At 33.2% G+C, this 15,103-nt stretch overlaps 1 protein-coding gene across 1 annotated transcript in view; it reads right to left on the bottom strand.

The window, feature by feature from the left end:
- Positions 1–9,413, bottom strand: part of stum (mechanosensory transduction mediator stumble) — a 34,599-nt gene extending 25,186 nt beyond the window's left edge. Inside the window, exon 1 of the mRNA XM_085191595.1 lies at positions 8,845–9,413. Coding sequence (XP_085047721.1) covers positions 8,845–9,413 — 569 coding nt within the window. The remainder of the gene's footprint in view (positions 1–8,844) is intronic.
- Positions 9,414–15,103: the final 5,690 nt, after the last annotated feature.

The raw sequence follows: 15,103 nt of genomic DNA, 5'->3' as shown, positions 1-15,103 counted from the left end.
CGTTTACAGTCATACGCTGGCCGACTGCGCCACCATGGCCCAATAATATTTTTTTAGCATGTCCATACAATCTTGTACGTCCAGTTCGATATAAAGGAATGTCGCAGGTGTCTTTAAGGTAATGTCAATGATATTCCCCGCATATGCAGTTTAAGAATTGTCCTTGTTACTATTTAAAGTCAAACTGGCTTTTTGTTATGGTTTTTTTATGTTGACATATATATCTCTCCGATATAACGATGTAAACAGAGAGATGATCATAAATAATAATGGTATTTACTTATCTTCACACATTAACCTGCATATAACAGGATAGGCAGAGGGAACCTAGTGTCAAGACACTCCAATATCCACGCGTCGCTCATATTTGAAATATTTAGTGGTGGAACGTATGAAAATAAAAATATTTTTTTATTTCCGAGAGGGAGTCGAACTCACAACATTTAGTCATACGCCGTCCCACTGCGTAAGATAGTCTTTGTGTTAGTTTATTTTTTATTAAAAAAATGAAATAGAATTAAATATTTTGTAAAAAAAATTACTCGCTACCCGTATAGCTAAATACACAATCGCTATAATAGTGAGAAAGTCATAAAGTTAAAAAAAAACTCGAATGTTGGTAGTATAAGACAAGTTGATACACTGTCAGATAAATCACAGTAATTAGTAGAAAAATAAAACAATACAAAGATGAGATTATTTGGAGTCATGCGATGCATTTATAAAATTGTAAAATGTTTAGACGTTTCTTAACAACTTTTTTCGACTTAAAACTTAAACTTAACTTGTTATGATACTCCGTTCCTATTAATACACTTCCGGGCCCCTCCCTCGGGCCATTGCATGTTGAGCGGCGGAACTCAACGCCGCGTTTTGCGTCGTTAGCAGAGGGAGGAGTAAAAATTTTAAATATCTAATTACCTTGGGTGGGAATCGACCCCACAACCGTCGCGCTTACAGCACGCTTGTGCTACCACGCCACGGCGGCCTCATAGATTAGTAAATTCGTAAATATTTTTTATTAATATCCGAAAACCGTTCGAAGTTTAATAACTAACACCGGAAAAGACGAAATATCCGAATGATTTACACTACATTCTAAAACATTCGTTCAAATTATAGCTTTTAATTAAAATTTATCAAAAGAAAACCGAGGCCGTCTACAAAATGAGATTACCCTATAATTACCTACACTTATATTGGGCAAGGTAAAATCTATTTAGTTTACTTCAATTACATTTTTTAAATGTTAATGTCTTCAATCATTATATTTTCTGTAAAAATTATAAGCATCTTCACTCTATTTCCCGCATAACAGGCTGAGGCGTTTTAGTGTTAAGACACTCTGTTCCCCACGGGACGCACAATTTTCATTCTCCAATAAATGAAATTAATTCATTTCCCAAATGGAAATCGAACCCACATCCGTAGAGGCTATAGTAAGATGCGATGCCGGTGATGGTTCTCCTCTATGCCTACTTTGCTAGTGAAACCAGATTTTCAATAAAACGAAAAAAGTTTAAATATAAAATATTAAATTATTCCTACGTAAAAATATATATTACATAAAAAAAGTTAAACAAAAATAAAAAAATATATACTCACGTGTATTATAATAAAACGTCAATCCAAAACGTAAATACCGTTCACTATTTATAATATAAAAAAGTAACTAAAATTTCACGAAATTAAAAAAAAAGACACTTCACTTTAATTTATTTTTTCACATTTTGCAAATAATACTTTTTTTAGTTTAAATTTTAAAGTAATTGTGTGAAATGATCTAAGCGTGCAGTACGATAGAGCCTGTCGACTCGTCACTAGTGAGTGAGCGCAGTTAAGAAATATGATTACTTAGAAGGTCTTTGGTGGAACAATTGCTGGTTAATATCTATATGTGGGCTTTAGCCCACGTTGCCCAGTTCTGGGATTGTAATATATATTCTTCAGCTTTACGCAGTATCTCACATAATTATAGCAGGGTAGGTTCCCAAATTCCGCCTGAGGCAGATTGTTGCTATTAAGACACTTTACCTTACCTTCTTTCTTTCCCTCGATTTCTTCAGGCATTGTGTATTGATTGGCGGAACCCAACGCCGAGGTTTGCTTCGTTACCAGAGCGTAAAATATGAAAATATAAAATTTTTCATTTCGTCAAGTGGGAATCGAACACATAACATGTCGCGTTTATAGTCGCACTCGTACACCTGCGCTATAATTGGCCTCAGTATGTAATACGTATATAATGATTATAATGACTGGGTGTGTGATATATGAAAATAAATGTTCATAATAAGTTCGTTTTTCTCATATAAAAATATTGAAATTTTGATGCAATAGGTATTTTATATGGTAAAAATTTCAGTTGGTGGACTATGGACTATGAAATAACTATGACTTTTCATTTTTCGGTTCTTTTCCTTTATTTGTATTGCAAGTTTTCAATGCCAATTTCGTGCCAAATTTCATAACTGTAGGTCCACAGGAAGTACCCGTACAAACTTATTTTTTTCTTACTTCCTTCGAGGTACGATAAAAAGTGATCCTATAAGGGTTCCGTTTTTACCTTTTGAGGTACGGAACCCTAAAAAATCGCTTCCATTGTATAGGCAAAGAAGACTTAGTGACATATCACTGTAAGTATGTAGTACATATGCTCGCTACGTTTCAACGGCAATATAATCGCATGCAGTTAAATGTCTACAGAATTAGCCGTAAATTACCTATCAAAATGTGTCCAAAGCGAATCAACCGTGAGAATAATAACACTTGTAATGTTTTAATATATTAAGCTTAATATATTTTCGATAGAGGCGGTCATGCCGCAGGGGTACAAGGGTGTGACTGTAAGGCGAGTGTTTTGGATTCGATCCCAATTCGAGAGAATGAATTATTTATTAATATTTAATTGAGTTGTAATCGAATTCTGAACTTATCCAGTGTATATTCGTCAGACTGATAGCTCAATTCTTATATAACGGCATCTAATTTCTTTATTTCTTATCTGTATCCATGTATCACTTTCCGAATACAAGGGAATGCAATGGGGGAACTTAATTCCATAACATATCTTGTTGAAGCTAGGAAATGAAAATAATTCGTTTCCAGGATTGGGACTCGCACTCACCCACCCGCTTTTACCATTACGTTTACATTCAATTAAGTAAATATATATTATCATAAATGGAAAATGGGGAGCAAAGTGTCTTAACTCTAGGCTAAAGGCGTGAGGCTGAAGTATATAAATAAATAACAGTACCTACTCGTATATACTTTAAAAGATTTAAAAAGGTCGTCCAACTCGTCTCAACCTACGTAGAGTCCTATATGGGTAAGATTAACATGAATGAATCATTTGACGCCGTCTGTCGTTATTGCGTAATGGCAGTGTTGAAATGAGGTTTGCTAAACAATTGCCGGTTCAAATCGATAAGTACTTTTTTATCTTTATATTTTTACTTGACAATTATGGCAGTCGTCGTTTGTCGATGGTTGTGGATTCGATATACAATTTCTATGTAACGGAGTGTTGAGACACTCCGTTCCCCCAGCAGGTTTCCTCTATCTACACTATTGTGTGCAGGCGTATAGCGTCGAGCTTGGGCGATACGGGAGGAACCTAGGTTCCCTATGCCTACCAAAATAGAAGTTGATAATATAATAAATAATAATTATTCTTTATTCAATAACCCTCGCGGTTAAATATGATAAGCGTGTCTATAGTTACAAAGTATAAATATCATATTACTTACAGGGATTACCACATTTTACTGTCAATCAATTCTTTATAATTTGACAATAACACTTTGATTATTGCCATTGGCGAGTCTACTCGTATATATTGATATTAAATCTCTTCGATGCATTGCTTAATTGAATCTGAAGGTTGCGAGTTCAAATCAATTTGGGGAAATATTTGTATATTTATTAGTTCTACTGCCCAAAATGCTATACCAGAACGTGGGGAGCGGGGTATCTTAATTCTAGATTCGCTCTTTGATTAAGCAAAACGCAGTTGTAAATAAATTAATAGTTTGAAAAACTAAAAACACATTAATAGGACGATTATTTTTTTATTTCCTCTAAGTGTGGAATAATACTGTAAAAATGTTAAAATTAATTGCGTAGTTGCGGAACTCAACGACGTCTTTTGTCTGATGCGAGGTAATGAATCAGTATCGAACCCGCAACCACCGCAATTACAGCCAGACGCTGTCCCATTGCGTCCAGAGGGTATCAATTTAAGAAAAAAAATAATGATTTATCACTTATTTTTATCTTCTAATTGCTGCAAAAACCATAAACGTACAATTTGTAAATCCCATTTATGTGTATCGGAGTAGATAATTATGTTTTGTAACTCAATGCGGTGCACAAAGATGTCAACCGGCACTGTGACACTCGGCTGCTTCGGGAAATTACTTTGAAACTTATGTCTTTTATTAGAAATTTAAATTTAATACAATATTTTAATACAGATTTCACGCTCTTTCCCGCATAGCAGTGCTGTTTGCACTGAGGGAACCTGATGTTAAGTTATTCTGTTTCCATGCACCACCTAATTTTAAAGATTAAGTGTGGAGTTGTGAGGAACTTACCAGAACTACAGGAAATGAAAATAATTAATTTGTCCCAGTGGGAATTGAACACACAATTATCGGGTACCATTGTATCACTGTACCACGGCGTTTTAATGGGTAAAATTTCATTGTAATGTCAACCAAAACCGTCAATGAAAATTTATTATCTCAACTTATATTTGATCTTAAAACTAACGCGTTCACAGACATATTAACCACTGAACTATTATGGTGTCAATCAGAAATTTACTTAAAAAATCTAAATCAATCAATCAATCATAACAATATTGTAGATGCCGTCGTGTTGCAGGGGCAAAGAGGGTGTGACTGTAACGCGATGGTCGTGGGTTCGATCCACACTGGGGGAATCAATTTATCAATATTTTTATTTCTTCGTTCTGGCACCAAGTCAAAATCCTGGCCTAAAATATTCGGCAGAAAGTGAGAGACGGAGTGTTTTAACACTAGGTTCCCTCTGCCTACCCTGCAGTACGAGTGATACAGCGTGAAGCTGTTTTTTTAATTACAATATTATGTATTCGCTTTTAGTATCGCCACTCAAATTTCAATTACACGATCAACAAAGGAATACGAATACGAATTTGCTCAGTTTCTTTTACGTAATACAATATGATATACAGAGCGTGAACATTTTTGGTAAAATTACAAAATTTGACCACTTGTTAAATAGTTTTGAATGGTTTTGATTAAGTAAAACTGAACACCTGTATATGAAAGTATTATTGCATAGTTCGATTCCTACTTGGAGGAATGATAACATTAAAAATATTTTGTAATAATGATTATTAATTCTGGTCAGACAGTGGGGCGTTTAGTTCCGCGACTTAACGCCCAATGCCTAGATTCACATTGATTTTGCTCCCGCATACGTACGGAAACATACGGAATATGTTGACGCATTAATTATTTTTTTATAGAACTAACTATTTAAATTTCTTCGCATTGATAACAAGACAAGGAGCGGCGTTGAGATCTGCCACTAAAGACACAAAGCCTCGTAAATTGGGCGGAAAGTGGAGAACAGTGTGTCTTAACACTACTCCCTCAGCCAACTCTACTACATGCGGAATAAAAGCGTCACAAAAATGCTACAAAAATACGTAAGAAACGGCCTACAAAAAATCTACAAAAAAAAATTGTTTTTCTATACATAATAAAAAATAAAACAAAAGTAAACAATTCTTTAACTAGTGTTTAACAACCTAACGTCCTGTGGTTGAAGATATTTTTTTTTTCTATAATGACCTTAGCAAGGTCGGATACGTTTGACTGAATGAATTGTTTATCTTTTTATCACTTTATCGAACATTTTAATGTATAGAACAATTTTACGCTATTCCCGAACAAAGCAGGCTATGCAGGGTTTCCTCTGCCTACCTGTCTTCGATCTTAAGATAAGAAACCAGAAGGCAGAAGGTTCCCAGATACCTAAGAACTCCGTCCCTATTAATACACTTCCGTTCCCCACTTCTCGCTGAATTCTTGAAGCATTGCGTATTGAGTGGCCGAACTCTACGCCATGTTTTGTCTTGTTACTACCACAAGAAAATAAAAATAATTCATTTTCTCGAGTAGAAATCGAACCCACAACCATCAGTTCAGACGCTGTAAAACTGCGCGACGACGTACTTTACAGTTAACCATTATTTACTACTAACAATAGTCTCTACCACTAAACGTGATGATCGAAGTACTAGAGATTTAAAAGTAAGCCGCTAAGCAAGCTTCAAGTATAAATCCATATGTAAGTAATTTAAAACATTAGATACAAAGAATTAGGTTAATTAACAGTTATACCACTGCATAGCACTTAAATAGGCGCCTAAAGAAATGTCGCGGTGAAGAAGAACACCGTGAGGCAGTACACGCGATGGTTAAAGGTTCTATGGTCTTTTTTATAGATAGAGAGGGAACCTGGAAACCTAGTGTTAAGACACTTCATTTCTTTTCGAGTACCTGTTGAGATGAAACACTTTAAATATTAAATTATTATTACAGAAATTATAAACAAAACAACTAAGTCTTTGTCGATGTAGGAAATAATAAAAGTAAAGGACATTTTTTCGTCGACACGCTTCAATACATTAGTATAAATAGTATTATAATAATATTAATTATGTTTTAAGTAAAAAATAGGTTCGCCTTTATGATTTTAGAAGGTTTTTAACGAATAAAGAGTGAGGTCATAAGATAATTGTTTTGTTTTCTTGATAATATCATGGATATTTTGAAAAACTAAAAGACTTTTATAGCGATATTTCACACTTTAGGAAAGAATTTTTTTATAGAAAACGTACAAAAGTTTTAACGTAGCTGGATTTGAACCCGTGCCCTAAGAAACCATTCAAATGCTTTGACCACTAAGCCAAACGCTCTTAAGAACGTACTAACCCATAGGGGTTAATATTTTAGTATGTAGGTATAAGTATCTAACATTGAATGGGGAACGGAAGTGTCTTTATGGGAGGGTTTTCGCTATATCTGATTAAATGTGACGGTTGTAACTTGTAGGTTCGAATCACATACGGCTAATATTTATCACTTGCATGCTCCTTTAAACTGAGTGTATTCTAACACTGGTTTTGCTTTTACAATTGCAAGCGCTACGGTTGGGGGTTCGAATTCCACACGAAGGAATGTATTATTTTCATTTGAATTCCGTAATTTCGTTCTGCAATGTCTCGAAAATTCCCCTAGGTTCCCTCTGTTTACCCCGCAATATGCGATATATAACGCGAAGCGAAATTAATTTAGAATCAGTGACATAATTTTTAAATTTGAATAAAATAAAATGATACTGGTCTTAGTGGGCGGAGATCCTTATTTAGTTAGAGTGTCGGGCAACCTTTGTAAGTAAATTTTATTTGTAATTCACGTTTACCTTAAAATTTATATAACATATAAATATATAATTTATAAAGTCCTCTTGATGCAATCGAGGAGTATTTGCAGAGGTTGTGAGTTCGTTCCTGTTTGAAGGAACTAGGTAAGTAATTATTAAGTAATGTATAACTAAAATAATTTATAGTAAAAGTATTTAAATGTGGCAGTTGTACGTTCGATATCCAGTTTGGGGAACGATTATTATTTATTTTTTGTTTCCCCGCTTAGCCATATTCATACACTGTAATAGGTATATCTTGCTTGCTCTACACGTAAAACGTATGAAACTAGAAAAAAGTATTGGTTTTTATGAATAACCTACGTATACAGTATCTACATTAGATAGAAACAAAATTTCTCTTTGTATCTAAAACAAATTTGAATTCGACTATCACCGGATATTCATCCAAGGCGATCTATCCAAAGGTCTCTTTTCAATGGTAATGATAATGAATGTGTCGCAAGGTTATCATTAAAAAGTACCTAATGATATCACTTTTTTATTATTACCCATATAGGGGTAGATAATAAGAGTAATATATATAAAAGAATATTTTCTTTTTATTTTTAACTTTCTATGTATTTTAGAGATATTTATTTCTTAGTAAAAGGCAAGATTCAAGTTGCATTATGAAACTATACTGAGAATTTTTTTTAAATTTCATTTCAAACAAACCAGACTCGGGAGGAAGATTAAAAATATCGTTTTAAATATATTGAACCCACAACTACTAATATAAGAAGGCATTTACTCGACTTTAACACGAAAAATCTTTAACAAAATTACTATAATAAGAATATAATCATCTCAAGATATCTAGTTTAATGCAATTCGCTGTATCATATACAGATTATGAGTTATGAGGCGTGAAGCTTATTTTACGGTGAATGCCTCATAGCTAGTACCTAAGTGCAAGTTTATGGGATAACTTACTAAAAATATATATTTATAATATATATTTTTTATAGAACACAATAGAGATAAGTTATCCATTGTACACATTTTTTTCTGTTGTCATAAGTTTTCTGTACTTTCTTTCTTGTGTGGTACATAAATAAATGAAAATAATAATAATAAATATGTTGTGAAGCTTACTAAATGGTTTTGAAAAAGAAAACGTAAACTTTAACGTTTTTCCTTTATTTTTATCGACGCTTCTAGTAAGTAAATTTGGGTGTTCTAAAAATGTGGGATTTAAATCTTGTTGCTTTAAATTTTTCGTTATAAAATGACTAATAAATTTTGTTTATTTTTTTTCGAAACTGATAGGAAACGAGAAAAATTAAAAAATAAATACGCAAAATTTAAAAGCCAAAATATTTCAGACGATTTAAATAATAAATAAAAATCAATACGCACGGCGATTTAGGCGCAGCTTTCACACTCCTACTCTCCGCCGACAACACTTTGAAAGCATCATCACTTTTAGTCACTATTTTCGCTGAACTCGGTGCACTTTTCACTTCAAAACTTTTAGCTAAATCCTTCACTATCCCCTTTGATTTAGACAAATCGTAATATCGATCTTGGGCGTGAATCAACTGAGTTACCGTAAACGAGTCTTTATTTAAATCGATTTTAGGACCGAACAAATCCTTTTCAAAGTATCGATTATCCTCGATATTATCGATATCTTTGTTTTTGCTATCGAAGGTATCTATAGTGATGTCGAGGATGGGTTCGTTAGTTCGTCTCTCTGTGAACGCGTAAGGTGTATTGGCAAGTTCTTCTTCAAAACTATTGTACCGACTTCTGAACAGCGAGGTCTCCCCACCATCGTACTTGCCGCCGAAGATGTCGTACTGTCCGAATCGCTTGTTGATAGTATCGAATTTTGGATCGGTAATTTTTTCTGTTGGACTATGTGTGGGACTCATGTCGATGTGTAAGATGCCGTGCTCGTCAGTATATTTTAGTTTCAACGCCATTTTTCACATTTTTTTCTTCTTAATCTGTAACAAAAATATATTTGTTTAAATTTTCTAAATGACGGTCCTCAGTTAAGTAAATAAACAGTGTCACGTTTTTTCAAATAAATTCAAAATATAAAATTTAAAAAATGCTCCGTAGTGGCGCAGCAGCACAGCGTCTGTTTGTTAACGCGACGGTTGTAGATTCGATTCCCACTTGACTTCTTCTTGACTAAAAATGCTAAAAAGTAATATAACATACAACGTATTTTAACATCAAAACAACAGATAAAGATTAGTTATAAAGTAGTTATATTTTTGCAAACTCATTGAACTGAGAATGAAGTTAAACGCGTGACGCCAAGGCTGCCATTGAAGCGCTATGACACCTGCCTATACTACTTTTGTGTTTATTTATACATAATATTTTTTGTATTACTTTTCAAATATCAGTTCATTTTTACAAATTATGAGAGTCACTCCGTTCGTTATTTTTCGATCTCTATTTACACTTTCAGGTCAATTTCGAGCCATTGAAAGATAGCTGGCGGTCACCACCGATTTTAATATTACCAAAATGGGGAAATGAAAATAATAATTTAAATACAATCACTTTTAAGTGGGTTGGAAGCCACTACCACTATGTTTACAGTCAATCAACATCCCATAGCGCCCTCTTGAAACCCCTTTTCTAAATACTTATTTGACAAACGGAAATTTTGGCTGCCTTCTAATATTAATTTAGAACTCATATTTACATATTAGTGGTGACAGGTCGTTTCGCGATTGTTTCTTTATAGGGTCGCTAATTACACACAAATACCGTGAGTTTGTTCTAACAAGGCAAAGAAAATGTGCGGTATTAGTATACGCGTTTCATCTAATTTACTGAAATTGTAAAAGCAAGGCAATCAATATTTGAAATTTAGTTTTTTTTGTTCCACGCTGTATTCTTCCTTCCCAAACTTCCCGCCCAATTTTCCATCTTTTGGCCACAGCTAAGTAGCTTTGGTCTAATTTTGTAAATTTTTAATGCGTATATTGCGAGATTACAGAATTTCTGATTTGAAGATCTATGTGTATATATATGATTTATGTGTATTATAGATTATTAATAATCTATATACGAGTATGTAACTCTTTCCTTACACAGGCAACGCAGTCGAAACTACCCGACGTAGAACGCTGAAATATGGAACGGGATTTAACAAATTTCTTAGGGTATTTTACCAAGAAAAAGGTATTTTACCGTTGTTGGTTGCTCAACTTGTTCTCTAATTATTTCGACGATATAGCAGTAAAGAAATGCAATCTTATTAAGCCAGAAAAAAAAAACAACTAAAACGCTAAAAGTGCGACGCGAACTTTTCCCATTCCATAAGAATTCATATAAAACTTATTACACGAAGCTTTTCCACATAAAATATGAAATATGCAGATATTTTTTTCCATATTAAGAATAAATTATATTAAGCACGACTTCTTTGCATACAGTAGGTAAGTACTATAATGGAAACTATTATAAGAATATTCTGTAGGTTGACATACTTATTTCGTTGTCTAACCCTAACTGCGAAAGTTCTGAGTTCATACTCGTAATTCATAATATTGACATAAGAAACTCAATTGTTCTTCTTCATCTCTTCTTCTTCTTCGTTGAATGTAAAGGTATATTGGTAGTTATATGTGCATGATACTTGCATGTGCAGAAAATTTTGCATTTTTATTCTTTAAATATGCTTGGACACGGTAATTACTTAGCTTTCTGATACTACAAAATACTATAAAAATAATTTCTGGACATATTAATTTCTACAGATATTCAACAAATTTGTTAGGATCGCTCCTCGCTATTCTTAAAAAATCCTAGCTGGTGGTATTTTTATATTATTGAAAATCTAAAATATTTTTTCGGCATTAATTAACAAAATATCGAATTTGTAGGCAGAAAGAACTTGGGAAGACCTAGTATTAAGGCACTCCGTCATTAAAAAAATTAACATTATATTAAAAAAAAACAATCAATTTATATAAAGATTTAATTTAATCCGTTTATGAGCATAGAAAACTTTTTACTTGTTTTAATATATTTAGAACAAAGCTTCTACATATAATACTTTTATATTAAAAATAGCGTCCAATTCCACCACTACATTATAAACATTACCCTTCGTGCTATGTACGGTACTTATATGACGAAAAATTGCTTTTCTGAAGGAAACCTCGAGGACACTTGCTAAAGAAAATTGCTAAGAAGTTATACGTTAACATGTATTTGACTAATGACCCAGAAGCGGCCAAACACGTGTATACGGCATACGCTAAACGATAAATTATTTCAAAATGTACATTCGGCTTCGTACATATCTATAATTTTATTCAAGATTTATGTCTAGCTACAACGCATAAGAGAACGGAGAGCCAAACGTTATGTACAATCACTTCGTACCTCTTACGCCTTGTCCACATGATTTTTACGTGACCTTCCTCTAGTACCATCGATACTGTGTAAGTTCAATCGAGCCTATAGGTAGGCCCGATTGAACTCTCCTCTCTTACCACTCACTCTTGCTTCTTCTCTAGTTATATTTTCTCTGTTTCATAACATATCTATCTATCTTTATGAAAAATAAAATAACAAATACACACAATGTTTCTTTAAACATAATGGATTCGATTATCGTCCTGTAAATATTTTAAGTATAAACATTGTGTTTATTGAGTAACTCAACACCGCACTTTGTGTTATGAGAGCAGAGAAATGAAAAAAAAAATGTAATTTTGTCTCCATTGTTGAATCCACTACACACCATTCCATTCGGTATATTCAAGCACATTGACTTTTTTCCAATTTTCAAATAAATATCCTACTAAACGCAAGCAAAAACTACGGAACGTATTTAGATACAACTTCCAGTGATCAATTTTATATATGAAAATAATATAGGCTACAATTTATATAATTTAGCTATATTATAAAAATAAGTTTAAGCGAGCGAAGCAGCGTTTCAGTCGTTAGTATTTAATATACATGTAAATGTGGTCAACTGTACTAACTACTGAAGGCTCTGGCGTCCTTGTACGAATAACTTTATCGCTCCATCCCTGATCTAAGCCAAGGCTAAGTTTGGTCAGTAATACGGTGGTAGCGGACATTCGTTATTTGGAAGGACATTTTTAGCTTTTATTTTGGGCTGGAAATAAATGAGGACTATGGAAATCGTAGCAATCGAAACTTTTTGTAGGTCATGCGTTTGTTGTTATACTATAGGGTAGTTTTGTGTACAGGTGAAGTGTTAATGAGAACTTTTGAGAGTCTCAATGAGAACGGAGTGCTATGTTAGGGATACAGCGTGAATGTATTAAAAATATTTATCAAATATAAAATATAATTTATAAAAATAATAATTAATAATAAAAAAATAAAACTAATTAATTGATTATAATTAATTAAAATTAAAATTTAGTCGCGAGGCCCGAGCTTAACTTTGTATTTGTGTGAGTGATCACCAAAAGTAGAGACAGAAAAAAAATCGTAAATAAAAAAATAAACATAAAATATATCAATTCTTCTAAACCCAACATGCATCTTCATCATTTTCATTCTCATCTGTTGTGTTGGTTGTGCTTGTGTTAACAATGAAGAATTCTACGTTCTCTCGAACGTAGTGTCAAGATTCCGTTCCGCGCTATTTCCGGGCTATTTTTGAGATATTGAATGTTGAGATGTAGAGCTCAACGCCGCATTTTTTCTTGATACCAGAGCGAGGAAAAGCAAATAATTCATTACACCGTGCAGGAATCGAATCCACGACCGTCGTGTTTACAGTCGGACTCAACAAAATACACTTAAGTACCCAGTAGAAATATTAGAAGAATTACATATAATATGAAAAGGTTCTCAGAATGGTCATATAATGGTAAAACGCGAAGTTGTATTCAAGAAAGAAAAAAAAATGGGTTTACATGAGGGAACTTACGACTGGTATTTATTACTACTGGTATTTATTACTACTGGTATTTATTACTACTGGTATTTATGTAGAACAATCTCTTAAAGCTTCATAAGGTTAGCTTAAAGACAACATTTTAAAATAACCTCCTCCTAAGAAGTCGGTTAAATATATTTGAATTATGAAACTGTAAGAAAAATATTGTTGTTATGATAATTAGAAAAGAAGAAGAAGGAGAACCTTGAAACCTATGCATTTAGGTATTTACCTAACCGTTTGCATATTTCACCAGTAGTTGATGTATGTGTACAAATATATTAATCATTCTTTTGCACTTTCCCGCTATCCCGCATGTAGCAGGGTAGCACTAGCACTTAAGACATTCTGCCACCAACCACCCAATTTACAAGACATTGCCTGTTGAGTGAAGGCACTCATCACCGCGTGTTTTCTTATACGAGGAAATATATTATGAAAATATATATTATTATTATGAAAATAATTCACTCCTCTGAATGGGAATCGAACCTACAACCGTCGCGCTTACTGTCAGACACACTTAATATAAACAAGAATAATGTCACGGGACAACACACTAGCCTTATGATATCATGTTCCAAAGCAATTACCGGTCGTATACAGTCAAACTAAAACTAAAACTGTATAAAATATTAATAGGTATATTTCTAATTTTGCGTTACGAAAACTACGAATGTAAGTTTAATGTGGCTTCATAATTACCCAAGTTAAAATAGATTGTGTTCAAATTGTTTTATAATTCATTAACATCACTGTGGTTCAGTAGGACCTTATCAGACGCGAAGGTTGCGCATTCAAATACGTTTTAGAGGAATAAGGTAAGAAAAAGATTCTCTTTCTGGACACATGACTCTCCTTGCCATCCCCTTTTATGTGAGATAAATCATGGAAGTGAAAAGAAAAAAGGTTATATATTTTATCTATGTATTTATCCATTTGTCTATTATATATCGTTTTTCCATTTGTTCGGACTAATCTTCGGAACAAATAGTGGAACCGATTTTAAAGGCTAACTTTCACTGGAAGACAGATGGAGGTTGAGGAAGGACATATAAACTTCTTTTAATTCCGAAATTTTCGCGGGATCACGATTTACCCGGGATTCGGGAAATAACCGCTTTTGTATTCCACAGTCTCATACCCGCACTCATTGGACAGACTGACAGACCAACGCGTCTACTCTCAACGGTAATTGTAGTATTAAACTTTAAATACATATTGTTGCATACTTTTCTTTTCAAAAAAAAATATATATATATATATATATATATATTTTTATATATATATATATATATATATATATATATATATATATATATTATAATTGCCTACATTTCGAAAAATCCATCGGGAAATGTCCTGTCATAAAGAATTATTAATAAATATTATATTTTAAAATTCGAAATAAATATTTAAATGTTAACTGGATAGGAATGAGATGTGTTTTGACTGTATGGAATGAGCGAATGTACGAATACTTTCATACATTCTGTATGACTCTATAACCGTATACGCTATACGTACAAAATCGAATTAACCCCGAAGTGATCGTTTTAGTAAATTAAAACGCTACTAGTGGATGATATGCACTTTGCTTTATTGAAAGGTTATTAATCGTTTTGAAGGTACTACTTGTACGCGATATCGAGGATGGTCTCTTTAAACGTGATGAATATGGGTTCGCATCCTACCCAGGGCAATGCTTATATTGAAATT

Source organism: Heliconius melpomene, chromosome 1 (assembly GCF_056956725.1).
Source record: "Heliconius melpomene rosina isolate 202511_hmr_F chromosome 1, ASM5695672v1, whole genome shotgun sequence".
NCBI classification, from domain to species: domain Eukaryota; kingdom Metazoa; phylum Arthropoda; class Insecta; order Lepidoptera; family Nymphalidae; genus Heliconius; species Heliconius melpomene.
The sequence above is the reverse complement of the archived record's forward strand: the minus strand, read 5'-3'. Positions and strand labels throughout refer to the sequence as shown.